The 25,858-nt window shown below is 49.7% G+C and overlaps 1 protein-coding gene across 4 annotated transcripts in view; it reads right to left on the bottom strand.

The window, feature by feature from the left end:
- Positions 1 to 1,927: 1,927 nt before the first annotated feature.
- Positions 1,928 to 25,858, bottom strand: part of CD99L2 (CD99 molecule like 2) — a 29,440-nt gene continuing 5,509 nt past the window's right edge. The window contains exons 2-12 of one of the 4 annotated variants that reach the window (XR_003944926.2): positions 16,737 to 16,802; positions 14,709 to 14,747; positions 13,215 to 13,310; positions 12,918 to 12,998; positions 11,940 to 12,032; positions 10,244 to 10,306; positions 9,189 to 9,224; positions 8,995 to 9,108; positions 6,532 to 6,597; positions 5,987 to 6,108; positions 1,928 to 4,048 (exon numbers count right to left, since the gene is read on the bottom strand). Coding sequence is in view for 3 of the 4 variants with exons in the window: in XM_030228774.2 (XP_030084634.1) it covers positions 6,044 to 6,108; positions 6,532 to 6,597; positions 8,995 to 9,108; positions 9,189 to 9,224; positions 10,244 to 10,306; positions 11,940 to 12,032; positions 12,918 to 12,998; positions 13,215 to 13,310; positions 14,709 to 14,747; positions 16,737 to 16,802 (719 nt within the window). In the remaining variant the exon portion in view is untranslated. Of the gene's footprint in view, positions 6,109 to 6,531; positions 6,598 to 8,994; positions 9,109 to 9,188; positions 9,225 to 10,243; positions 10,307 to 11,939; positions 12,033 to 12,917; positions 12,999 to 13,214; positions 13,311 to 14,708; positions 14,748 to 16,736; positions 16,803 to 25,858 lie in introns of all 4 variants that reach the window. The other 3 variants (XM_030228774.2, XM_030228775.2, XM_050974537.1) reach the window with 3 other exon arrangements.

The raw sequence follows: 25,858 nt of genomic DNA, 5'->3' as shown, positions 1-25,858 counted from the left end.
CTACACAAACACAGTTTGGGAAGGCTTGCAATGTTGCATCTCTTAATCAACCTCAGGCTTTTTATAAATAGATGAAAGATGTGTTCCTGTAAAAATGGTTCTGCTGAACAGTGTGTGCCAGCAGTGAATTTTACATTGCCAAAATATGTTGAGCTGGTGTTGAATTAAACTCTTCTGTACTTCAGATTTCCTTGACATTTCTACTGTATGTTAAAGTAAAGCACATTATCTCCAAAATGCAGTGCTAAAGAAAATCTTTTGAAGTTTTTCTCTATATTTGTGCTAATAATCACAACATTTTCTCTATAATTATTGCAAAAGCGATGACTGGATTAGCTTGGGCATTCTGAGATTTTTAAAGCTTGGGTTTTTAAAGCTGAACTCTGAGAATTTGGTTTTGCATAGAAGAGTATCAGTTATTTCAGCTGACTGGCTGTGAATCCACCAGTTTGAGCACAGCTCAGTGAGTCCCTGATGTGCAGGGAGAGCTCTGGGGGAGGGTCCTGCTCTCCCATGTGTCAGCACAATGGATGTGTTTTTACACACTTAGCATAGAAATATTCAGAGGTATTCTGTAGCTCATATGGGCTAGTTAGAGCATAGCTTTACACTGAAGAGATGATTGTTCTTGTACTCACTCTGCTTCCTGATAATCAGACTTTTTTCTGTTGATTTAACAACTAATTTGTTTGTGGGTTTTTTTTTTTCTTTTTCAATAAGGCAGTATTGAACTATCTAAGGGATGAGCAGAATCCTGTTCCCTGTCTGCACTTTGGACAGAGCTGTTAACTTCTGGTTCAAACACTGCATCTTCTGCTTTGGTTTTTGGTTTTGGCTGCCCAGTATAAAAGGAATGGGCAAAGACAGCAGGCAGTTACATTTGGCTTGCAGGATTTTCCTATTCTCAGTGGCATATGAGAGGGGGTACAACGTGAATCCAGTGTCCCAGAAGGGGATGAAGCCTTGGTAACCAGCTAACATATTTTTTGCTTGTAAAATAAGTTAAGTGAATGATCAGCATCAGAGATTATGCCATTTTAAGTCCTGTTTCAGAGTTGAATTTACACTTCTTTCCCCTGTATAGATAAGTAATTTTTTTTGCTTTTTCCTTGAAATGGAAAAAGGCTTTTAAAGCCAGTAAACACTCCTAACTGCTTGGTTCTGTTCCCTGCAGAGGCAGCCTTCTCAAGGAGTTAGTTAGAGCTTTAAACAAGAAGTGTTTCATTGCTTTCATTTTCCAAGAGAAGCTGTACTAATTCATGGGCTGTATGTAGTAACACCAAGAACATCTGGTTCTCTAAAAGCTGAAAACAAGGAATCAAGAGCTCTCATTCATGTGCACTAAGCCTCACAACAGAGGACACAGTAAAATGGGCAATTCAGACTATTTCCCAGGTGAAACATTTATGGTAAAAAGCAAAAAGGAATGTCCATTTGCTGAGACCATATCTGCTGAACTAAGAGAGTACTGATAGCTTTCAACTGCCACATCTTGGGTAGTTGGGAGGAAAGAGTTAAACATGAGTCAGAAGTAGTTAGTTTGAAATATAAACCACCTTTCTTGACTGTGGTCAAAAATCACATCATGATACAAAGCTTAGTTTGCACTACACAGGAGATTTATCCTGCTGGGTGTGAAAATGTAAAGAAAACTGCAGGAAACCTAGGGCACTGCCTTGAGTTTAGCTGCTGATGACTTGAGAGAGTGTGAGTGTGTGTGTGTGTGTGTGTGTGTGCATCAAATACTCCATTTTTACCATTAAAGTTTCCATAGTGGTATTTGTTTTCTCACAATGTAGTTTGGATTGGATTTTTAAATGTAGTCTTTGGTGTAGTTAGAGAAGAGGTGATGTACCATAAGGATACAGCCAAACACTTGCAGCTTACTTCCAATGTAAAAAAAAAAAAAAAAAAATCAAGTCTAAAATGTCTTTCTAGTCAACTTGGTTTATTTGGTGTTTTCAAAGGTAGTTAAATTCTGGGTTTTACCCCCGTGACCCTTACATGCACATTAACAAAATGTATTTTGTTACAGTGTAACATTCAACCTTCCTTTGGTACAGGTCACTTCTTCAGCAGCAAGGAATCTGTCTTGCTTCTAAGTTAGAACTTCACTCAAAAGAGAGTTCTCAAATTTCACAACTCTCTTGTTTCTGAACTTCATTTGTTCCTCAGCCTCATCTATTAGAGAAGCAATTTTTAAAGCTCAGCCTGCCGACTCATCCTTTTTCAGAATCTGAAACAGTATTATGGACTAATTCCACTTTTATCACAACAAATGAGTAGTTAAGAATGACAGTGGAGCACTTGTAAGGGTTCGTTAGTGGGGTTGCTTGAAAATGACTGAGTTTATAGTGCCAGAAAGATCTGAAATTTGTGTCAGAGTATTCTCAGCTGAGGAATCTGAAACCAAGTACTGCCAAAGGAAAATGCAAGTAATTGAAAGAAAAAACACGAAAAGAGCCAGCTGAATTCTTTCAATTCTCTCTTTTCTCTGTCAAACCTTTGACAAACCTTTTCTGAATCATTTTAGTGCCATTTAAAATAGCTTTAGAAGTGAGGTGTCATAAGAAAAAGAGCTCACAGCATACATAGTACAAAAACTCTTAGGACGTCTATATATAAGTTTTGGACTCATGAAAAAAAAAGAAACCAATTTTCTAGTGGTTTATTGCCTTTTTTTAATAAAGGACAAGAAAGTTCATGCCATGTATACAGAGCTTAAATGCAGGATTTTTTAAAAATCCATATCCCAGTTTAAAGTGAATAAATAGTAATTAAATGAAAGTAGAGGTCAGTGCTGGGTCAGCTGTTCCAGAACTTGGATCACTACTAGGAAAATACACAGGAAACCTCTCAGTTGCTATAATGTCTAAAATATAGATGATATAAACTCCCTGTTTTTCAGAGACTGGTGGCAGTTCAGATGGAAGAGGGGACAAACAGCAATAAAAAATCATTAGAGCCTTTGCTGACATTTACCACTAAGACTCTGACTTTTATTCAGTTTTGAAGAGAAGGCCAAGCCTAATTTCTCTACTGCAGAATTTGCAAGCATTTTCCTATTTGAAATCCTAGAGAAAGAAATCTTGAATTCTGTCACTATTCACTTTGGAAGTGTTCTCTTTCACTGTGCATTTATGGATTTCCACATACCTACACACTACACTAAATTTTAAGTAGTCACCAGTGTTATAGAAGAGCCTTGAGCAAAGCAGCAGCTTCTGAGTCCCAAAACGTGGGGTTGGTGTTCCAGGGAAACAGCTTGCTGCCTTTCCTTGTTAAATTTGTGACCTGTAGTGTTTTGAATATAGACTTGTGCTCCCTCTGTGCCCTAGTGGAAGAGTTCCCCAAGGGAGGGGTGGGTGCTGTACTCTTTAAACCACACTGATTATTGACACAGTCACTGGCAAAGTGAGAGGAGGAATTATGGGCACTAGATCTAAGCTGGGCAAACAGCTTCTAGTGATCATCAGTGCTCCGCTGTAACACTTCATCTACAGTAACTTACAGAAAACACATTTCATGCTACAGCTTTCAAATGTGTTTGGGTAAGAACAAAAAGCAAGTGCTGGTGCTTGGGACTGGGGATACACAAATTCAGCTGTGTGGCTTTGATGGCACCTGAGCTCCTGCTGCAAATTCTTCAGGATACACTTCTTCCATGAAAACCCTTCTCTGGGAGTAAGCAAACAGTGCATCCCATCTCTTTCTTATGCTTCCAGTATCTGAGCCAATAATTAACATTTCTTTCCTATTCCAAACATTCATAAAACAAAGCAGCAGTAGTTCAGAGTAGTATCATTGCAGCCTAAGCATTCTGAATAGTTGTGAGGCACCTTATAAACCACTGTAGCTGTTCTGCCAGAGCTAGTATAAGGCTTTAAAATGCAAGTGTTAAAAAGAGCATAAAGAATTGTGCAGCTACTGCAAAATACTTAACCAAGTTACTAGGCAATCTCATTCCAAATGGAGCTGTTAGACAGTGATGTTCCTGGGCTCATTCTCCTCCTGGCAAGGCCTTCTGGAAGTCATGTCTACCTGAAAGCTGTGAATTTGTACATCTTACTGAAAGGTTTGGTTTTCTTAATACACATTCATAAAACACAGAATTTGCACACCCATACAAAATGCTCCCATTTCAGGTTTATATATAAAGAGTGAGTACCTGTTACACCATGTGAAGTGAAATTTCCTTCACTTGAGAGCATGCTTTTTAAGCAATCATTGATTTGGAAAAATGTACTGGAAAGTGGCAGTTATCCATATTTTAGCAGCAGTCAGAAAGGTTGCTGGGGAGGGATTAGAAATCTAAACAGAAATTCTTGCAAGATAGTGAAGGTCAGGTGTAGGCAGCAGTTCAGCAGCATCAGAGGGGCTGTGTGTGCACTGTCCCAGTGCAGCCCAGTGTCCTGCTGAGCACCACTCACAGCCCAGTGCTTCCAGGCAGCTGCAGGAACCCCATGCAGGACAGTGATTTGTCCTCTCAGGAGGCACTGCCTATTTTAAAGGTTAGCCACGAAGAGTTACACAAAGAGTGAAGTTTAAATCCTTTTTCTGCCTCTGGGTGCTGGGAGCACTCCTGATTGTTGCTGATAAAAGGAGTAGACTGCATCTCGTTAAGCTTGAGTTCTTTCTTTTGTACTGAGCATTACAGGTCTTAACAGATACCTGCTTTATTTTCTTTTGGGTTAAATCAGTCACTTGTTCTAGTGTGACTGAGATCTGAACCTGTCCTTGAAAGCATCCATATGCACACAGCTTTAATTGTGGTGACGGTTTAGCTATCTCAAGTCACTGAGACAGAATCACAGAATGGCCTAAGTTGGAGAAGACCTTTGAGAGCATCAAGTCCAACCTATGACCTAACCTAACACCTCCTCATAAACTGAGTGTCACATCCTGTAGGGGAATAGAATATAAGAAAATAAAGATAGTGTAGAAAGTAATCTTACCCCTAAGGAGTTGCAGCTGGGCCAATTATCAAAGATTAGGAACAGGCCTGACTTTAACAGGCCACAGCTGTAACCAATGAGAAGAAGAGCTATAAAAGAGTGGGGTGGCTGGGAATTGAGAGGGGAATTGGAGTCAATTGGCTGCTTTGTGAAGAAGAAAGAGTCAGTGCTCTGAGGAGCTGCCCACAAGAAAAGACCAAGAAGGTGTGAAACTTTTGTGATAAGGAGGCAACAGTATGGAGCCCCTGCAATAAGATGGCAACAACGTCCAGTCTTTTTTAAACAAGCCCGGGGACTCCACCACCTCCCTGGGCAGACAATTCCAGTGCCTAATCACCCTTTCAGTGAAGTCCCGATGTTTAACCTAAACTTCCCCTGGTGCGGCTTAAGACAAACTGTATCACTTCAGTTCCATTCTGATCTGCAGCACAGTGGATGAAGCATTCAAATGGCATTTGCTAGAAGTGAACACTGCACACACTCCTGTCAACTGTATTTGTGACTTGGTGTGAAAATCAGGTCCTTTGGTTGCAAGCCGAGCACTGGGTGGTGAAGCATCCTCAACTCCTGGCTTGGGAGCAGGGAGTCACCTGGCTCAGTCCAGGGCCCCACATGAGGACCCACCACAGGCACTTTATTTTTAGGTGTAGCTATACAAAGGACTGCGATCCACCCTCGGGAAATGTGCAGCTTTGTCCCCACCACTGGAAGTGACACTGCCCGGAGCTGAAGGCAGAAGGTGGCTGAGGCGCTTTGCAGAGTTTGGCTTTGGATTGCTATTTACAGGCACTTCACTGTCCTCATACCTGTAAACTCTTGAAAACTGACCACAGCTGAAGCACCTTCTGTGGATTTCCATCCAACTGCACACCAATCCTACACTACTGCTTCAATGTAAACATAAACCTCTTCACAAAAAATAAACACATGCTACCAGTCTAACCCTAAAGCCTAGAGCAATAAAAAGCCAGTTCAAGCTTAAATACACATTAAATAGCTTTGGAGTCAAATTAAATTAAAAGCTAAATTACAAGCACGTAAGGTCTCTGTTGCTGCTGACGGATTATTTTCTAGCCCTGGGTCACGCTTTAAATCTTCGCACTGTCTTGTTTTGGTGGTTCTGCTGACTGCGTTTCCAGGACTGAATATTTAACTGGAGAGAAAGAAAAAAACCCATGAGTACAACAGCACACGATGGGCACAAGCAACCCCAGCACTGGTTGATTGTGTGTGACACTGGAAAAGCCTTTGCAGCAGCTTTGATTGTCTGTCACTGAAAGAAGGATCATGCTTCTCTTGTGCAAGACTCTCAGTGGCTGCTACATGAAAGCTAAATGTTAACTGCCATCGTTTGCAGCACGAGCTCCTTGGGCTCTTACCAGCCTTTCCTTTGTGTGCACTAAAGGGGTAAAAGCACGGTGGTGAGGTTTCACAAAAGCTGCAGCATCACCTAAGCAGTGCCATCATCAAAGGGACACAGCAGCTCTGTGCAGCAGCGGGGACTTAAGGGAAGTCCCTGGGTAAAGCTGTTTTAGTGGAGGGAGGCAGGCAGGGGTAAGGGATGCAAGGCTCTCACCCTGGGGTTCCTCGCTCACGACAGCTTCCATGTTTTCTCCTTTCACGTACTCGGCGTTCAGTCCCTCTGAGAAGTACAATAAACACAGTGAGAGGGGAAGGGTAGAAAGTGAAATTATTTGCTTTGATGCCTTAAAAACTCTGGTAATGGGCGCAGAGCTGTAACAGCTGAGATGCCTTTTTGAAACCTCCTCTGCAGTGACAGCAGCACAGAAGCCTCCATAACTTACAGCCAGTGCTGAGACTTGCTGGGTCTCAAAGTGCCCATGGAGCTCCTGGCAGGCACAGCTCCAGCAGCAGCTCTTTTGTCTGAGGCTCCTGCTTCATCTTTATCACAAGAGACAGCCCAGCTAATTCCTGTCTAAGGAGCTGAGCTCTGAGGAGTGCGGGAGGGGAAGGGAGGAAGGCTACCCAGACAGGACTGCTGTGTGCCTCAGCACAGAGATGTGCCACAGCCTCATTAAAAGCTAAGTTATGCACAGCTTCAAGCAGCAGTTCAGAGCAGGGCCGTGGTGATGAGGCAGGATCCCAGTGGGGTGTCAAATCCCGAATAAGTCCCTTATTTAAATGCAAAGAAGTTCCCAACGTTATCAACAAGTGGAGCCGGGGCCATGGAGCAAGGCTGGGCAGGGGTGGCTGCAGGAGGGTGGGCAGGAGAAAGGGGTGGTCCAGCTCAGAGCTGGAGGTGAATTAAGACAGTCTGGGGTGTGCCATGGACCTCAGGCATCCTCAGCAGCTCCTCTAAGGGACAGCTGTGGGGAAAGGCAGAGGTGGGAGTGTTGCTCTAGCTGTTGCATCCATTGGAGAAGGACCAGGGAAGGGGATTCAAGTCTGCAAATGAAGCCTGAGGCAATCAGGCCATGCAGCACACACTTTTTAGGCATCTATAACTTATTTGCACATCTAAATATAGCTCAGGGTGTGGCAGGTACTGGCTGTGCCTCACTACCAGGTCTGGACAGGGCTCACTGCTATCTCCCAGTGAAGGAGGGAGGCAGGGAATGGTGCCAGGATCAAGCCAAAGGAGTGTGGTGGGAGCCTTAGGCAGCAATGGGAGAGCTGTTGCCTCCAAGACACAGGAGAAAAGGGTTCTGCAACTGCCTAGAAAGCCCCCATAAAGCCCTCATGCCAGCAGGGACACTGCAGGCAGCAGCTGGCCAAGCTGTGGAGGCAGGAGAGCTACAGCTGCCACCCTGCACAGGCACAGCAAGAGGCTGAGCCACAGCCAGGGCATGGCTGGTGAGTACAAGTGAGGTGTAAGAAAAGAAAGTGGGATGGAGAGTTCTAGGCAGTGCTGTGCATCTCCTTCAGAGGAATCATCAGCAAATGCTCCTCAGAAGAGACTCAAAGCTGAACGAGAGAAAGAAGTGAGCCTGTTCCTCTGTGCATCGAGTGGTCAGACATGCTTTGCTGCAATAACAGCAAATGCAATTTATGTTTTTCAATAAAAAGCAGTGGCTGACAACTTTTAGATTTCTGTCATGCACTGCAATGCATCTAAGGCCTGACATTAGCCCAGCATGCCATGTCTGATGGCTTAAATTAATCCTCCTTTATAATTAACTTTAATTTCCTGCTGCCTTTCTGGGGCTTTGTGTCTCTCAGCTTCCTTCTCATCAAAGCCTTTACTCCATTTTTTTTATTATTTATTCTTGCCAAAATATCATTTAAGTGGGGGTAATGTACAAGAGTGTTTCATTCCATCACATTCATTTGACTTTTCCTGCTGATCTAATTTACCAAAATGCTGTTTGTTTCAGGCACAACTGGGAAAATAGCACAGTCCCAACAGAAATTTCCAACCCCAAACACCCTTTCCCTAGAGCAAATGGGACTCACAGGAGATTTCAATTGATTAATTTAAAAAAAAAGAGCTTGTAACTCAGCTGCTTGTAACTTCCCTCTCATAAAGAGCTGCAGGAGCCCACCATGATCAGGTGAGTCTTGTGGGCTGAGGCTCTGAGGGCTCTCCTGCAATGCTTGCACCAAGCAGCTTTAAGGGGCAGCTCATGCAAAAGGTGTTTTATGGCAAGTTTTGCTGTTTAATTTGCAGTTTACTGCAATGATTGTCACACCTACTGCTGAGGGTGCAGTGGGCTGAAGCCCCAGATGCAGACACTGCCCCTGTTCCCTTCCCTGCATCCCGGTGAGTTTTTACTGCTTGCTGAGATTTGGGGGGGGCTGGTTTGTTTATCTGGATGGGTGGGTTATTTGGTGGGTTTTCTTCATATTTCCTGTGTTTGGTATTGATGGTTTGGTCTTGGGCTGTGTTTGTGTGGGGTGTGAGTACAGAGTGGGTCCTGGGGCTGCCACTGCTGGTGGGTTCCTGCCATGGGGGGGCTCAGTGATCTGTGCTGGGGCTTTGTTCTGCCAGTTGGGGGCACTGGCTGGAGATGGCAGTGGGGTTCAGCGTGGGACAGGTGTGTGCTGGCTGTGTGCCCTGGCTGCTCGGGGAAGGACTCACGCTGGATGCTGAAGCAGAACTTCTTCTGCTGGTAGGAGATGTAGCTGGAGACGGCCCCGATGAGCGCCATGGCCAGGCCGCTGGCTATGCCGGCAATTGTCCCCGTCTCTGCCACTGCGGGGCACAGAGAGAGCTCTGGGATGGGCACTCACCCACAGCTCCCTCCCGCTCCACCTCCCCTGGGACACACCCACCTCCGCTGTAGTCGTTGTCGGTGTTGCCACTGGCACCTGCAGAGACACAATCCATCAGTGCCCCCGCCCCTCTCTGCCCTCTGCTCCCCCCAGTGCTGCGCTCCGAGGGAGGGGACACACAGGACAGGGGTGGCAGGGCAGCCCAGGCCTGGGGGTGGGCAGATGCCTCCACGGGCTGCAGCATTTCTGCTGCTCCACACTCCACTGGGTGCTCGTTTTTACTTCTCAGGGCTTTGAAGCTGCTCCTCTCCCTGTTGTGTGCATGGGGGGAGTTTTGTGGGATCCTCTGCGTGGGACACCTCTGCCTGTGTCTGACAATTACCCTCACTCCCACTGCTCAGTGTCAAGAAAACACCTGAAGGGCTGTCAGAGTGTTACACAGCACATGGGTGGTGACTGGCTGAGCTCCATCATGTTAAGGAACCTCAACTGGACTGAAGTCTATTTTGATATCACCTTCCCTGGAGAAACTGGGCTGGGAGGAGAAGCTGCTCCCACTGGCAACTGCAGTCCTTGCCGAGTCACATCCTGAATTTATGGAAGCAGGTCAGCATTGTATTAATGCATCTCCTCTGATGCATCTTGTCCTTGGCACAGGGATTTATTAAATGTTGATTAGGCTCATGGTGTTCAGCTCTTTATGTGACTGCTTTTAATATTTAACACTGTGGATCCTTGTGAACGGCTTATCCGGTTGTTGTTGGATTTCCCCCTTGTTCCAGACATTGGTGGTCATGTGGTGAAAAGCAAAGGAAGGCATGTAGCCATGCATGGCACCAGGGTGCCCTTGAGGTGATGGAGAGACACAGCTCCTGTCTGCCCTGGTGGCAGCTGGAGCTGCAGAGCCTCCATGGAATCCAGACCAAGCATCTCCAATGCTGGCACCAGGCATGACCACAGAAGCCAAGAACTTCTCCCTTGGCTCCATGGCTGAGACCCCTCTTGTCCCTGCCATGGAGGTGAGCACAGCTCTGCACAGGGCTCTTTCTAGGAGCTGGGGGTAACCCCAAGCCATGACTGCCAAAGAAAACAACCATACCTAGGTCAGCACTTACCCTTCTTCTTGTCTGGGTTGTAGCCGCCGTCCACAATGCTGGCCAGGTCATCATCTGAAAATCCTTTAAAAGGAACAGGAACAAACAGTGGCTGGCACCTGAGGGAGCCACAGCTGTGCCAGAGGTTGAGATCACGGGCTGCTCCATCCCCCCTTGGCAACTGGGACTGGTCAAACAGTAGTACTGCTTCTCTCACAATTGCCAAATGTTAACCCTGAATTTTTTTAAGGTCATAGAAAGGTAGTAACTGACTAGTTTAAATGCTACTGTATTAATTTTTTTACTGAAATGGGTGATTTTTTTAGGAGTGAGGATGACTGATAATCACAGATGACTAATAATTTAAGCATTCATTAAATGTTCTGGTGGTCAGCCTTGGCTGAGAGTGGAGGAGGCAGGAAGAAGTGGCTTGTGTGTGTTGTGGCCATGCTGCTGTGGATCAGTGGGCCCCTGGCTGCACCAGCTGGGCCTGGGGTCCTGCAGGCAGGAGCTGACCCTTATCCTTCCCAGAGGGACAGAACGGTCCAGGGGAAAAACTGAGCACCAGCATGTTTTGGTACACATGAAAAAGTTATCTTGTAGTGGGCAAGTGTAATTAATGCAGGATAAGTACAGAGAAACAGGGTCTGTGAATCTGCAGCTGAATGAGTGGTGCTGTTGAAGGTCTCAGCTGTAGTCCCAGAGGGAGCCCAGGGGTGCAGCAAGGTCAGTGATGGGAGCAGAGACCCAACAGCGAGACAGCAAAAGGCTCCTCCTCTGATGCTGTGCATTGGGAAGGATTTCCTTTGCCTTAACTGGGAGAGACTGCCTTATTCATCAGCTTACCACAAAAAACAGATTTATGGGCTTAGTAATGAGTGTGAAAAGAATGAAAGCCCTGACTATGCCAGAGCCTGGAGAGGTCCCAGGCAGTCCAGGGAGCAGTGATGCTGGGGGAATGTGTGTGCTGGTTTGTGGCCAGTGCCACGTTCCAGCAGTTCAACACCTCCACCTTTCCTGCAGGAGCTTGAAAACTCAGCAAGCCCAGAATACCAAAGTGCAGACAAGTCACCTAGTTAATACAATGTAATAAAATACCTGCCTGTTAATTAGGTGTGTGAGCAGGGTGTACAGCCATCCCAACATCAATAAACCAGCCGTGCAAAGTCTGCTTCCCAGCTCAAGTGCTCAGGGGAACAATCCTCACAGACAAATGATTCATTCACTGGAGTACTTCAGAGATGGAAAAAGATCCCTCCCAGCCCACAGGGGGTGTTAGGCCAGGACCTGAGCCTGCTCTAGATTTACACCTTGGCAGTGAGTGTGAACCCCAGCAGCCCATGCCCTTGGTTAAAGAGCTGTGGGGTACAGGGATGGGGGGAACTCAACACAACCACTGCAACTTAATGGATCCAGAAGAGACCCTGGGGGGAAAAACCTGCACACAGACAAGAGCAAGTTGTTAGGAAGAGCCCCCCTCTGCCAGGGACAATTGAGGAAGATGCTCCTTCCCTCCCCAGGATCAGGCTGCCTGTGGAAATGTCTCCACTCTGAGCAGGCAGGACAGGGGCAGTGGGCAGGACACTGGACCAGGCAGCACTGGTTTCTCTTTATCCCATCTCTTGGGGGGAATGGTGTCAGGCTGGGAAGATCTCCTGCAGGTCTCAGGGAACAGCAGGACTGGAGCAAGCAGGACAGAGAGGAGAGGTCAGCCTACCTTCACCTGGCCTTAGGTCTGGCCTCCCAGGATCTTTCCTATCGTTCTTATCATCAAGGGCATCAGCCAAGTCAAAATCCATAGGATCCTTTTCTGGAAAACAAGAGCAGGGTTAGCAATGTGGTGATAGGCTGAGGAACTCTGCAATTAATTAATTAATCAGGGAAAAACACCGTTGAAAGAGATGAAGCTCCAGACACAAGCATTTCCCAATTCTGCTGTGGGGCCTCGTGGCAGATCTTCCAAACCCATCCTGTTCCATGCCCCACACTGCTGTGCTGGGGAATACCATGTCCTTCCTGCAGGAACAGGGTCCCCATGGCTGGAGTGCCAGGCAATCAGATAAATGAAACCAGTAGGAAAAGTTAGAGCCAAACTGGTGCCCCGAGGGCCCAGCCAGTGGAAGAGGGAGGTGGCTGCACCATCCTCAAGTGCCAGCAGGAATGACTTGTGGCTTGATTCCTTGGAGTTATTTTCCTCTGTGAATGCTCACTGGGTCCCCTGAGCTGCCTGGCTGACAGAGGATATTGTCTCTGACAAATAGCAGCTAAAAGCCCAGTACTGGCCCTCCCACCAGTGCTCTCCTGAGTTATTCTGATTCAAACCAAAACCCAGCCTGGGCAGGCAGCAAAATGCTCAGCTGACAGAGTGCCCTGAGCCTGTGGGTGTCTGCCAGTGGAGCCCAACACAGCTGTGCTGTGACAGAGAGCACAACCAGCTCACAGCCTTCCAGCAAGCATGGGGAGGAAGCATGGTCCAGAAACCACTGAGGTCCCCTGGGAAATGCAGGATTGTCCTGTCCTCTCTGTGGTTTTTGATAGTCGTTTTTGTCTTAAGGTGTTTCAAGTGAGCAAACAGACCAGAGGGTGGAAATACCAGGATAAGGACAGTGCCATCATCCTGGCACATCCCAAATCCTCCCCCGTGCCAGCAGCAGAGCTGGAGAGAAGCAGCAGGGGCTGTGGAGATGATGCTCACCTGGGTAACGCTTAGGAGGAGCTCTTGTAGTTTTTGGCTGCTTGGTCGTGGTGGTGCGAATGACATCCCAAAAGCCATTGTCTGAAGGGAGGGAAAAAAAACCCAAATGCTGTTACCCTCTGAAAGGTGGGTTCAGATGAGTGCTGCGTGGGGAAACCCCCACCCTGCTGGGAGACTGGGGCTGCCCTGGGCCACTCAGTGCTCTGGTTGTTACCCAATCCCAGCTGACACAGGGGCACCCCTCCCTCTGGGTGTCCTGGGAATGGATGCTGGAGCCTGCAGGGAGCTTTGCATTACCTGGCTTCCCTGGCCTGGGGAAGGGCTTGGGAGTGGGCTTGGCAGGCTTGGTGGTAGTCTCCACAGGCGTGTCAAAGAAATCAGCCAAATCCAATTCTGCAGGAGAGAAGGGATTGTTACACTCCTGTCTGTGGGGACAGCACAAGGCTGCTGGCACACACCCCTCTGTGGGGGTGTTGTGCAATGGTACTGCACCATTGCCAGGGCCTCCCACGTCAGGCTGGAGCTGGAAAGGGCAAACAGCCACTTTGCTGCTCAATCGTGACTATCACAAAGGCTTCAGAAAAGTCTGGCCACCATTCCTCTGTCCCTATCCAAGCTGTGGCTGCTGCCCAACCCCAGCAATCCCAAAGTAATTCACTTTTGGGGGAGTCCTGCTGGTACCTGCAGCATCTCCTGAGAGCTGGGGAGATGACAAGCCAGTGGCTGGGACACTGCTCCCTGTGCAGCTGCCTGTGAGTGACCTTGAGCTGAGCAGGGCATGCACAGAGAGGGGCCAGGGCACAGGAATCTACTGCAGGAGCCTCTCATTCATCCAAAAAACACTCCCTGGGGAAGAAGCAACTGGCTGAAAAAAAGCCTCAGCCTCCACATGTGTCCATTTCCCAGGGGGAGTTTACTGGATGGAACAACCTCTCCTTCAGGCTGCAATCCAAGCACTGAAGCCCTGAGTGTGCCTCTGGCACTTGGCTTTTCTTATCACTACCAAAGACCATGGTGGCCAAGGAGCCAGACAGTTGAATTTACTTAAACTTGTGCCAAGATCCTCATGCAGGGGTGAGTGGATTTACTTCTTAGCACTCCTCTGATGCAGTTTCTTGCAGGCTCCTCCAGGGACTGAGCTACCCTTCAGCTCCTGTGACTGTGCTATGTTTATCAGGGACTCTTTGGCCAAAACGGAGCCAGAGGAGCTGCTGGCAACAAAACTTGTGTGAATTCAAGGGAGCTTCCTCAACCATGGCACTGCTGGGAGCTGGCCAGACAGCACATTTGATGTGCACCAACAGTGAGAGACCCATTCTCCCCTGGATGGGAAATTGTCACCAAGATGGCACTTTCTGTGGAGGCTGGGGATATCTTGGAATAAAAAAAGGAAGGAAAATATCCTCTGGACTTCCCCCTAGGAATGAAAGCTAGCAGGTGCCACACAGACAGGAACAAAAGCTCTTGTGTAGCTGAGCAGTGATTTGTGTCTTCTCCATTAGGATACTGCAAAGTGTGCGAAATTCTGCCCTGGTTGTAAATGCTCTGCTGCCACTCACCCTCAGCACAGACAGAAATATCAATATTGCACTTCTCTGGCCACACAGGGACAGTGCAGGTGCACACACCAGCTCCAGCTTCCCCATGGGCAAGTGAAGGGGTCCCAAAGCAGCCGCTGAGGCAGCAGCACTCAGCCACACACGGGCAGCCCTTGGGGGCTCACACAGTTCAGTGCCAGGGGAAGTGCACCCCACACTGAGCTGAGGTGATGTGCATGCAAGGAGGTCTCACCTGTCCCACCTGCTGGCTTCCTGGGGCCCTTGGGAGTAGCTGTGATAAAAGAGATGGGGAGGAAAAGTGTCAGTCACAGACATCACCAAAAGTGTCACCTCTGGACTGAGAATGAACAGCAAAGATTTCAGCACAGCTTTCTGCCATCTGCACTTGTAAACTCAGGGCACGGGGTGATGAACACCCTGCACACAACGTGAGGCCACAGGGATCAGGAGAGCTCATGGGTGAAATGGAGCACAGTGCTCCACAGGGCACTCACTGCTGCCTTGAGCTGAGCCAGCATCCCAGCCCAGCTGGTGGGGAGCAGGGAGCTGCAGCAATCTGCTCCAAGGCTCTGGGATGAGCAGCAGACAGGGAAGGGCAGACACTGCACAGAGCAGTGTGGAAAGCAGCAGTGAGGTGCCAATGCTTTGGTGTCCCTGGCTGGTCAGGCAGCCCAAGGACAGATAATTTCCTCTGCTGTGTTGTGCACAGGAGGTTCCCTGTCAGCTGCAGGGCTTCCAGTGACACCCTGATACTCAGATCCCAGCCTCCCCTGGCTGCTCCTGGGCTAAAACAAGCTACAGCCAGCCACTGAGGGGGGAGGGAGGGAGCAATATGGAAACCACTGCCTATTAATAGTGGCTGGCTTTACCAAGTATATGAATAAATTATGAGCAAGAGCTGTGGCTGCTCCATTCCCATTAATTTCCATTAGACTGGAGTGGTGTTGCTGGGTTTCATTTCCAGTGTGCTGGTATGGTTAGACGTGACCCAACCCCAGACCCTCAGTTTGCTTTTTTCTGGGGCTGACACAAATGCAGAGTGGGATGCATCACTTGGGGAGGCCATGGGGACAGTGCTGCCTCTTCCCTTCCCTCACTGCAGGGACTTCAGCCTGGAGAATGCCACTTTCCCTCCACTTGAGGTGGCCATTAGTCATTTCTAACCAGGTCTCCTCACATGCTGCATTAAATGGCTTTTGGAAAATCCTAGATGAGCTGCATCAGCCCTGTGACCAAGTCTGATAGATACCCCATGGCCTATCCTGTGCAGGAGAGCTGCAGAGAGCACCCTCTATTGCACATAAACTCCAAGGTAAAACAGTACAAGTTTTACCCTCTGCTGTTAGACTACAGCACAAGAGGCTGCAAACAGTGTTACAGCTTTCCCTTCCATACACATGGGTATGTTCTGCCAGATCCCAGAGCCTGGCATCACTCATGGAGCAATCCCTGCTGCTGCCCTGCCAGGTGCTGGGTCTGGGGACAGCCACCATGAACTGTGTAGGGAGTGCTGGGCAGTGAGGGGTCCTGGGTGCTGGCATTTGCAGCTCTGCCACAGCATCTCCATGGCTGGGGAGCAAATGGAGCCAGAGATGAGTGTGGGTGCACAGTGGCCTTGGGCTCAGCCCTTGGCACTGGGGTAAGCTGACATTTCCCAGGGAGGGATATGAGCCTCCTCCCACCCCTCAGCTGCTGTGCTGGCAGTTAGGTTTTATCCTTGACATGTAAAACACCAAAATACTGAATGCTGCATGCCAGCAGTGGGGCACCCCTGAGGAAGTGAGTTTGCTTCGACTGGTGGGCTATGCTGGAGCCCCAGTGAGACAGAGCAGTGCCCCTGGGCACTGTGAGCTTTCCTGGGCACCACACTGCAATGGCAGCAGGGCAGGAGCCAGCACTGCCCCTGCCTGGCTGGGCACAGCGAGCTGCCCTCCCCAGTTGGGAGGGATTGCATGATGGCTCCAGGCCTGCTGCTAGGCATTACTGAGGCAGGCAAGGAACCAAAGGGCAAGCTCAGTGCCACTGCTGTGGCTCCTCACAGGAGCCAGCAAGCAAAGGGCAACTGGTCAGCAGGCAGCTTCTCCAGGACTGTCCCCAGCTCCACCTGTCCAACCCACACCCTGTGTCTCCCAGGCAGAGAGGATGAGGCAGGTGTATCCTCTACCACCTTCCCACCAGCATCAGATCCCAAAGAACAAACTGCATCTATTACAAACTGTTTGTTTCCTCCTCTTTAAAACAATGCATAAATGTGACTTACGTCGCCTGGTGACGGGGTCAAACAGGGCATCCTCTAGGTTGAAGTCATCTGTGTCATCCCCATGACCTGGAGACAAAAAATCAGCACTGGCTGTACTCACTCCACACAGAGTAAACCACCTTTAAATAAGGCATGGCTAGACTTGTTTGCTCAAATTGCTGGTTTTTTGCTGTTTTTTTCCAAGTCTGACCCAACACTGGTGATGAGGAAGACACCAGCCCTCTCCAAATGCTGTGACTGTTAAATGCACGGCAGCCATCTCTGGATTCTCAATTTGTCTGCCCTAATGGATGTGGTACAAAGACACATGTTATGCTTAGATTTGTCTAGGAGAACCTACCAATTCATCTCTTGAGCTGCCACTCATCTCTGGCTGTGCTCACGATTATATGATTGCTAAATTCCATGAAAACACTGGGACAGTGCAGACAAATTCGGTGGCAAACAAAAAAGCCCTATGCCCCTCTTCTTCTCAAGTGCCTTCCAACATCAAAGGCTTTGCATAAAAAAGCTGTTGCTGGCTGCCAAGCACGACTTAGCATTTCAGAGGCAGCCTGCATCATTCTGCCTTGGAAATGTGAACCAGGATGAAACCCCCATCCCAGGGATATACGTGACAGGCACAGGCAGATTTTTTTGTTAGAGATGCCTCACCACAACTCCAGTCCCATATCCCAGGGATAACTCAGGGCTACATCATGTTCTCCTGCAACAGGGCCAGCTAATCCTTCCTTTCTCAGTCTCTTTTTTGCATGGCATTAATTACTGTTGACTTACCCTAGTTCTGAATGTATTTGTCTTGATAAATTCATGCTTTTACATCTCGGAGCATGCTGAGTAATTAATATCCTTTGGGTTTGCTAAGTACTGCAGCACTGCAAGAGAACATTAAAATGGCTTTCCTCTTATTCCTACTGCTAAATGGATTTAGCTATTGCCACCTGAGCTCCAGCATGCTTCATGAATAAATTTAAAGCTTTACTGACAAGGACAATAACAATGGGAAGGCACCAGTCCATCACAAAGCAGGTATCAGCGTTTCAGTGAAAAACTTCACTGAGAGTGGTCACTAAGTACTGCAACAGCTGCAGCTCGGGTTCCACTCACTCACACATCACTTCTCATCTCATCTGCTGCCTGTGAAGCACACTCAGCAGCCCTGAGGGGATGGATGTGGTCTGTGGGCAGGGGCAGGGGCTGGGAAGGCGCTGTGGGCTTCTCCCCCCAGCAAAGGCTGGACACGAGGTGCTGCTGGAGGGGGTGAGTACAGAATGAGTGTCCCAGCCCACACGGTGTTTCTCATCGGGCTGAACGATGCCAACGCCTCCCTGCAGCCTGGAGGGACGGCCAGCAGCAGGCGAGGCAGGGAACATCCCTGTGAAATCCACAGGGAGAGGCACATGGAAGAGCCTCCTGCTCAGCCCAGCAGGGCAGTGTCTGCCACCCTCAGCCTCCCTCCATGCCTCTCTCCTCCCTTCCCAATATCTTTCCCTCTTGAGCCTTACTGCTGGTGAAATATTGGCACTGTGAGACAGGCATTGCTCTCCTGCTCTGACAGCCTGGCTGAAGCTGCAGAGTTAACAAGTGGTCTGTCAGTGCACAGGAGCAAAGTTAAAAATGTGCAAGACCATCTACAGTGCTGGAAAACACCTGCCCAACTCCAGGGCTTGCACAGGGGGCTGCCAAACCACCAACATCCCTGCTCAGACTCAAAACACTCATCACTGTGCTGGCCAACTGCCCCAGCCTTGTCAGTCTGACAATTTCATGCAGTTTCTTCCTCTCCCAGAACAGCTCTTCCCCCAGTCTTTACTGGATTTCCAGGAACTAACAGGACTCCATCATTTTTGTCTTTCTACATAAAAGCAAGCTTAAAAATAGGCAGAAAGGGAAACCCACGTTGTGTCTCTGGTGGGATGAGAAGCGTTACCAGCCCGAAGGAGGAAAATGTTCTGTCACCATGTGAGCTGGCAGGAGGGACGTGGTGGCAGCACCAACTCACAGCAATATGCCAGGAGACTCCCTTCCCTCTCCCTCTGCTCTCCATGATGAAGTCAATATCAAGGCACTGACTTGCTGAGCCCTGTGTTAGTGTATCCTGCCCATGCTTTGCCTTAGTGCAGGAGCCCAAATACTGAGTGCAGGAGTGGACAGCTGTGGGGTGTGTGCAGCTCACACACTCTAGTGAAGGGCTCTGGGGGTTGTGGGGCTGCACAGAGATGTCCCCCCAGTGGGGACAGAGGCCTGGCAGGGAACACAGTGTCCCAGAAAATGGGCTCCCTCCTCCTGGCTTTGGGGGGCTCACTGGACCTGCAAGTGCTGAGAAGCACTTACAGCCCCCCTGGGTTTGGTGACAGCTCCCTTGGCAACTTTCCTTGTGGGATGAGAGGAGAGTGCCCCTTCCAAAAGCCCTCTCCAAAGAGCCAGCTGGCCCAAAGGGGGGGAGAGGTGCTCAGGGCCCTCCATCCTCATGGGACTGAGGTAAACAACAACTGCTGCAGAGTCCTGGGCTGGAGCTGCATCCTGGGGGTTTTCCCTGCCCTGGTGGGAGACGTGGCAATGCTGCCCAAGTGAGTGTTGGGAAAACTGTGGAAAACTGCCCAGTAAAACCCTCCCATGGAGCAGCAGTGCTTGGCACAGCCCAGTACCCAGGGCTTCCCCAACGCTGCCCCTGGCAAACCAACATCCTTTTCCAGATTCCCCAGGTGTTAGCAAGGATTAATAACAGATTGCCAGTTAATTGAAGCTGACAACACCTGTATTTCACGCAAAGGGTGTTACAGAGATGTAGTAGACCTTTTATAGATCAATAACTGAGCACTGCTGTCACAGGCACACAGACTCCCCTGCTCGCTCTGCTCCAACAGATAAGACTGGAATGCTCTCCTCATTCTTTTACTCTGTTATTAAGTGGTAACAAACCTGGTACTTCATGGCCAGACACTGGAAACCCCAGCAGCTCTTGGTACGTGTGTTCACCGTGCACATGCAGTTTTTTGGATGCAGCACTGCCACTCCCTGCACTGGCCTGTGCAATCCCCTTGCTCCTGGGGTCACTGCTCCACAGTCACTGCAGGAGTGGCGCTTCCAAAGCCCACTGATGTGACCTCATGCACAGCACAGAGTATCTTTACAGTAAAGGTTTATGCTCTTTGGGAGAGCTTGGGGCCCATACCCACACATCAAAACTCACAAGCTGCTGAGCTGCAGCAGAGTTTTGTCTGTGATGCCCATGGAGCAGAGTCAGGGCTGTGCATGGCCTGACATGCCACCTTCCCCATAGGACATCCCCACCTACACCTGTTACAGGGCCACAGCAGTGATACACAAACCCCCCCTTTGCTGGTTGCTCAGTGCTGGGGAGCAGTAAGGGATCCTTGTCAGGGGTGGTGACTAGGCTAGTTTGGGTTACTTTTTTCCCTACCCTTGCACTGGGTCTTTGGAAGAACTCTGCTCTTTGGCTGCTAGGAGAAAACAAACATCCCTTGGGGCAACTGGGGGCAATTCCAGCCCTGTGTGCCACCAGCCAGGGGCAGTGGAGCACCCAAGGGACTGCAGCTCTATGGTGAGGAGGGAATAGGCAAATGAAATAAGCTTTCCATATTTTTATTTAATCTGGCAATCCACAGAGACCAAGCTGGACCCAATATGAATCCCCCAAAGCCAGAATGGGGAGGTGTGGGGACCCCAAGGCTGCAGCTGTGTCCAGCAGAAGCTGTGTAACAGGGGTGAGAGTTATGGCCGAGCCAGCACTGCAGACTCCCCCACTTCTTGCTGAGTCCCCTTGCCTTGCCAGGGGTATTTTTAATCAGAGCTAGCTGCTCTTTGAAGGTAGAAGGTTTTTGTGCCTTAATGTATTCTCTCCTCATTATTTTCTGTAGCAGGCAGCTCAAACACACAATTGTACTCGTCAGCTTTTTAGTTTTTACAATTATATATATATTCTAATTAAGCCCCTCTGTTTGACAAAGCTTGAATTACAGTATCATAATTCACACCCAGGATATTGCCAGGCCGTCTGCAGCACTCAGAGCGAGGTGTATTCCATTTTTAGCAGCAGCCCACGGATCTCTTTGTGCAGTATATGTGTGTTTAGCTTCCCTGGGAATAGAGAGCTGCGACGGCACGAGATTGACAGCCCGGGAGATTACGGGAGAATGCAAAGCAGGTACAAGGGCAGCAGAAAGTAATTCCAACTGCCTGACTTCCATGCTGCAGGCTGGGTGGGCACTGCATCCACCTTAGGAGCAACACAGAGGGCGGAGAAGCAGGAGGAAAGCAGGAGAGCAAGTACTGTGGTAGCCAAAAGGTGTCCCCAGTGACCAACCTCATCTTTTTGCTCCAAGTTATGATGTTGGCACACGTGGGTGGGTGGGCCTGAGGCTGGGCACCCACAGCTGTGCTGGCACCTCTGGGCAGGGCACTGGGGAAGGAGGGCTTTGGGGGCAGAGCTGTATTGCTGGACCTCTGGGGTGCATCCTCGCAGTGGGGTTTCTGCCATCTCAGCAGAGACACACTCCAAAAGTCTGTGAGGAGTAAACAGCTGCTCCCCCATGGGCAGGGTCTGCCCTGCTGCGGCACTGGGTGTCCCCAGGGACCTCTCCTGGGGCAGGGGACACCACAACACCACCATCCAGAGCAGATCCCAGTCAGGACAGAGCAGAGCTTTGGAATCATCAGTTCCTCCCCCACTGCTGTCTGGGCACTGGCCCCCCGCCACTGCCAATTGGGTGGGAAATTTACTTGTGAATCCCAAATTCTTGCTGACTGCTAAGGCCAAAGCACAGCTCCATGTGTGTAGGGAGAGCAGCGCTCCTTGGAGCTGGGGTGTCACAGACAGTCTCTGGTAGCACTGCTACTGGAGCAGGTGGCTAAGGGCAGTGCCTGTGCAGCTGCACTGCTCCCTGCAGAGAGGCCAGGCTGCCTCCTCAGCACAGACCTCCTCCTCAAGGTAGCTCTGCCTTGAAAAGCAGACTTTGAACTTCCAATTTATCTCCTCAGCTGCTGCCAGGGAAGACTGGCTGCCCTGCACAAACAAGCTGTCAGCTGCCTGCCAGGGCAAGGGGTGGAAGGGCTCTGCTGGGAAGAAACCCTTGCACTCACCCCAGCAGTGGGACCAACAGCTGATGCTGGGGATACAACAACCCAGCCCAGGGCATGACCAGAAAAGAGCAGTGGGACACATTCCCCCAGCTGGGATGACCCCTGCTCCTTGCAGGGAATGAGGGAATGCTGCTGTCCTTGCTCTCTATTCTCAGTGAAACATTTTGATTTTCAGAAGTACTAATCAAAAATCACTCTTGATTATGGCAAAAACAACCTCTGCTGAATTTTTTTTTAATGCAATTAACAAGGGTGTATGGTAATTCCAAGCAATCTCGCTCTTGAGATTAAAGGAAAGCCTGCCAGGAAGCACATGAATAAAGCTTTAAGATGAGAATTTGCATAATGAAGACTTTCTCTTTGTGGAGGGACTGATGATGGTTGTGTTTGAAACCTATTAAGGGAAATGCCTAAAAGCCTCCACTACAGCCAGGGCACTGCTGTCCTGACCCGTGCAGTGCCCACGCTGCCCTCAGGCCCCTGCTGGGAACCTCATCCCAACTACAACCCCAGCTCTGCCCTTTCCTCCAGCCAGTGCCCCAGGACAGGCCAGGAGAGGCAGCACAGCCCCTGAAGTCTGCAGTTCAGGACAAGACACCTCACTTGGGCCCTAAGCCACAGCATCACACCGTGGTTCTGTGGGGCAGCTGCATGAGAAGCAGGTGTCTGCTGCAGCTTGATTTCAAGGCTTACTAGGAATAATAGAAATTATTTGGCAGTGGTACCCAATAAGCTCTACCTCGACCCAGCAAGAGTGATGGAGCTGATGAGCAAAACCAGCCTGCATCAGGCTCCTTCCCAGCAGACATCAGGGGCACCACGATGTGGGGCAGGGCCAGAAGGGCATCTTTGGTGAGCAGGTGAGCCCTCACTGGGACCTGCCTGGCCACACTCTGGATGCCCAAGGGATGCAGTGCCCATCCAGCCTGCACCATGCTGAGGGCTGCACAAAGGTCTGAAGGGATCTTCTCCCCACCTGCTGTGGAAGGACAGACCTGCAGCTTGCTTTCAAAGCACTGGAAGAAGCAGCACCAGCCTGCATGCCCTGCCATGGCCCACAGCCCCAGGGGAGCAGCTAGGGGCTCAGGCTGTGCTGCCATGGCCATACCAGGAGCTGCCAGCAAGTCCCTCTGCAGACACCAGACAAAAAACACAGCAGGGAGGAGTTTTTCATCTGCTGCCCTCTTGCACAGCCTTTCCACTCCTCCACAGCAAGATTTAAAACCCCAGAGGGAAGTGCCCTTGACTTGTCTTTGCCAACAGCTGCATCTGGTAACTGGCTGGCAGAGTGCCTATTTACCAGCACAGAGGCTGCAAGGAACCCTTGAAAGATGAGGGTCCCTGCCACAGACAAACTTCCCAGTGCCAGCAGCAACCCAGAACAGCTCTGAGAGAAAGCAAAGCCCCATCAAGGTCAGCAGGACCAAAGCCAGGAAAGGCTTTGCATGGGGGTTTTCCATGGAATGCTTGGGCTGGCAGCTGATGGCCAGGTCTGCCCCATCTCTGGCTCCACAGGAGTGTCCTCTCTCTGACCCCACATGAAACAAATGTCACAGCAGCTCTTCCATCACAGGATGGTCCCAGACCAGGTAGTCCTGCTCTGGCAACACAAGATAATAAACAGTTTTCTTCAGTATGAGCACTCAAAGCTTTCCAGGTTTCCAGGGCTCTCTGCCATCTCAGTGCATGGAGCAGGTGATGTTTTCTAAGCAACTTTAATATGATAGCAGTTCTTTGAGGTTTGTGTTGAAGAGAGCTCTGCCACAGCACTGCCAAAACCTGCTTTCAATTAGCCCCAGATCAATTGCACCCGGAGCAAAAGGCTGAAAGGTTTAGAGCAGACATATTTAAGGTTCCTCCCATCCTGGGGCATGCCTGAGCCCAGCTCTGTACCTGTGCTGAGGATGGGGTGATGCAAAACTTTCCATGCCTGAACTGGATACCAGGACATTGCAGCTGAGGACTAGGAAGGGCAAGAAGAGTTTGGCCTGTCCCAGACCTCACAGGAGCTCTGCAAACATCTGACCCTCCCTGGGATTGTGGGAAAATGCCCCAGGTGTAACCCTCAATAACTTATAGGGGTATCTTATAAGAAAGGGAGTTGGTTTTCCTTTCCACTTTCTTATTGTTTGTTTGGGGATTTTTAAAGGAAGAACAAGGTATGTACCTACAGGGGAAAGGATGTGGCCAGCTTTGTTATTTTATTCCCACACCCCAACCACTTTGCAAGAGGCCAAGGGGAAATTAGCACTGAACCAACTGCACACAACGGAGAATGGTTAAAGATGACTTTTCAGTGATGAAAAAAAACAAGAGTGTCACCCTGGGCTCAGGTTTGTCCCCACCAGATGCTGTGTGCAGGCCTCTGGTGGGGACAAACTGGAGGGTGGGCGGCACCCTCCTCCTGATGAGGAGCAGGAAAGAGCCAAGGCCTCTCCTGCTCCTCATCCACAAGGAGCTGGGAGGGGACACAGCCAGGACAGCTGACCCCAGCTGACCCAGGGGACATCCCATAATATGGCACCAGCTCAGCACAGAAATCTGGGGAGGAGGAGGAGGGGGGGACGTTTGGAGTGATGGTGTTTGCCTTCCCGAGTCCCTGCTCCAGGAGATGGAGCCCTGCTGTCCTGGGGATGGCTGAGCACCTGCCTGCCATGGGAAGGGGGCAATGAGTCCCTTGGTTTGCCTCACCTGTTACACTGCTGCCTTTATCCAACCCATCAGTTTTCTCACTTCTACCCTTCCAGTTCTCTCCCCCATCCCAATGTAGGGGATGTGAGCAAATGGCTGTGTGGGGCTGAGCTGCCAGCTGGGATTATACAGCAGCTGCTTCCATGTTTTCCTGCCTGCTGTCCACCCAGAAAGATTAGAATGTACACTCACATTAGCCATATGATTTCTACTTACACATTAAGTAATGGCTATGAGTTTGTCTATTGCCAAGATGCCTGTTCATCAACCAGGCAACAAATTGTGGCACGAAAGCATTTTGTTGATAACTCAGTGCAGGAACAACTGATGACAAAGTCAGTGATGAAGGAGCCCAAAGAAAACTGAAGCAGGAGATTAAATGCTTATCACCTGATTCCCAGTGGAAAAAGATTGCTCTCATCAGATAAAGATCAAGAGGAGCTGCTGTAGTTAAAAGTCGGTAAATAGGGAATTACAGAGTAAAAATGCTGGTTCATCACTTGGGATGTGATACTCCTGTCATACAGTGCTATTTAAAATCAGAAGCAGAGCAGTAGAGGGAAGGAAGACTCGGGTAACGCTGACAGATGAGCAGGGCTCTGGGAGAGCATGGGGGGCTCAGTTTGCTCCTGTGGCTGAGAGCATCCGTGTGCCCGGCCACCGCTGTCCCCGCCTCCCCACAGCCCCTCCCAGTGTAAACGGGGGTTATTCGGGTCCGGCGGGGAGAGCTGAGAGCCCAGCCTGTGCTGCTCGCTGTCTGCACCCTCCTGGCCACGCACACTCCCGCTGTGCTCCGGGTCGTGCGGCTCTGCTGCTCCGGGAGCATCCCTGATCCAGGCGGGGCTGCCACGGGAAGGAACCAGCACGGAGAGACAGCAGGGTGGGGGGCTGCGCCCTCCAAGTAAGAGGCAGCAACAGAGATCTGCTGGAGATAATTCTGAGCAGGTGATGCAGGAACTGGTGGTGATTTTTAACCACCCAGCCGGCAGCTGAGAAACCACCCCTCCTGGCTCGCCCACGGCGAGGGAAGCTGTGCCACATCCCTCAGCCTTTTTCAACAGCTTGTGTTCAATAAGGTGAGTTTGGCTCCTTGCTTTCATAGAGGGGTTCGGAGAAGTCTCAGAAAAGGGGAGTTTGGGGTGTGTATTTAGCTTCTGCTGCTTCCCATGCCCAGCACATGCTGCATCCCTATCACCAGGGGACCAGGTGCTGAATAGACACAGCACTCTGTGCTATTAATGTGGCACTAAACAATTTAAACATAGAACTATGCTCAGTGGGTTCAAAGAAAAGTCCAGCAACAGGTCTCTTGCTCTCTCTGACCCTAC

Source organism: Serinus canaria, chromosome 4A (assembly GCF_022539315.1).
Source record: "Serinus canaria isolate serCan28SL12 chromosome 4A, serCan2020, whole genome shotgun sequence".
In the NCBI taxonomy this organism is placed as follows: Eukaryota; Metazoa; Chordata; class Aves; order Passeriformes; family Fringillidae; genus Serinus; species Serinus canaria.
Note: the sequence above shows the minus strand (reverse complement) of the source record. Positions and strands in the feature narration are given on the sequence as shown.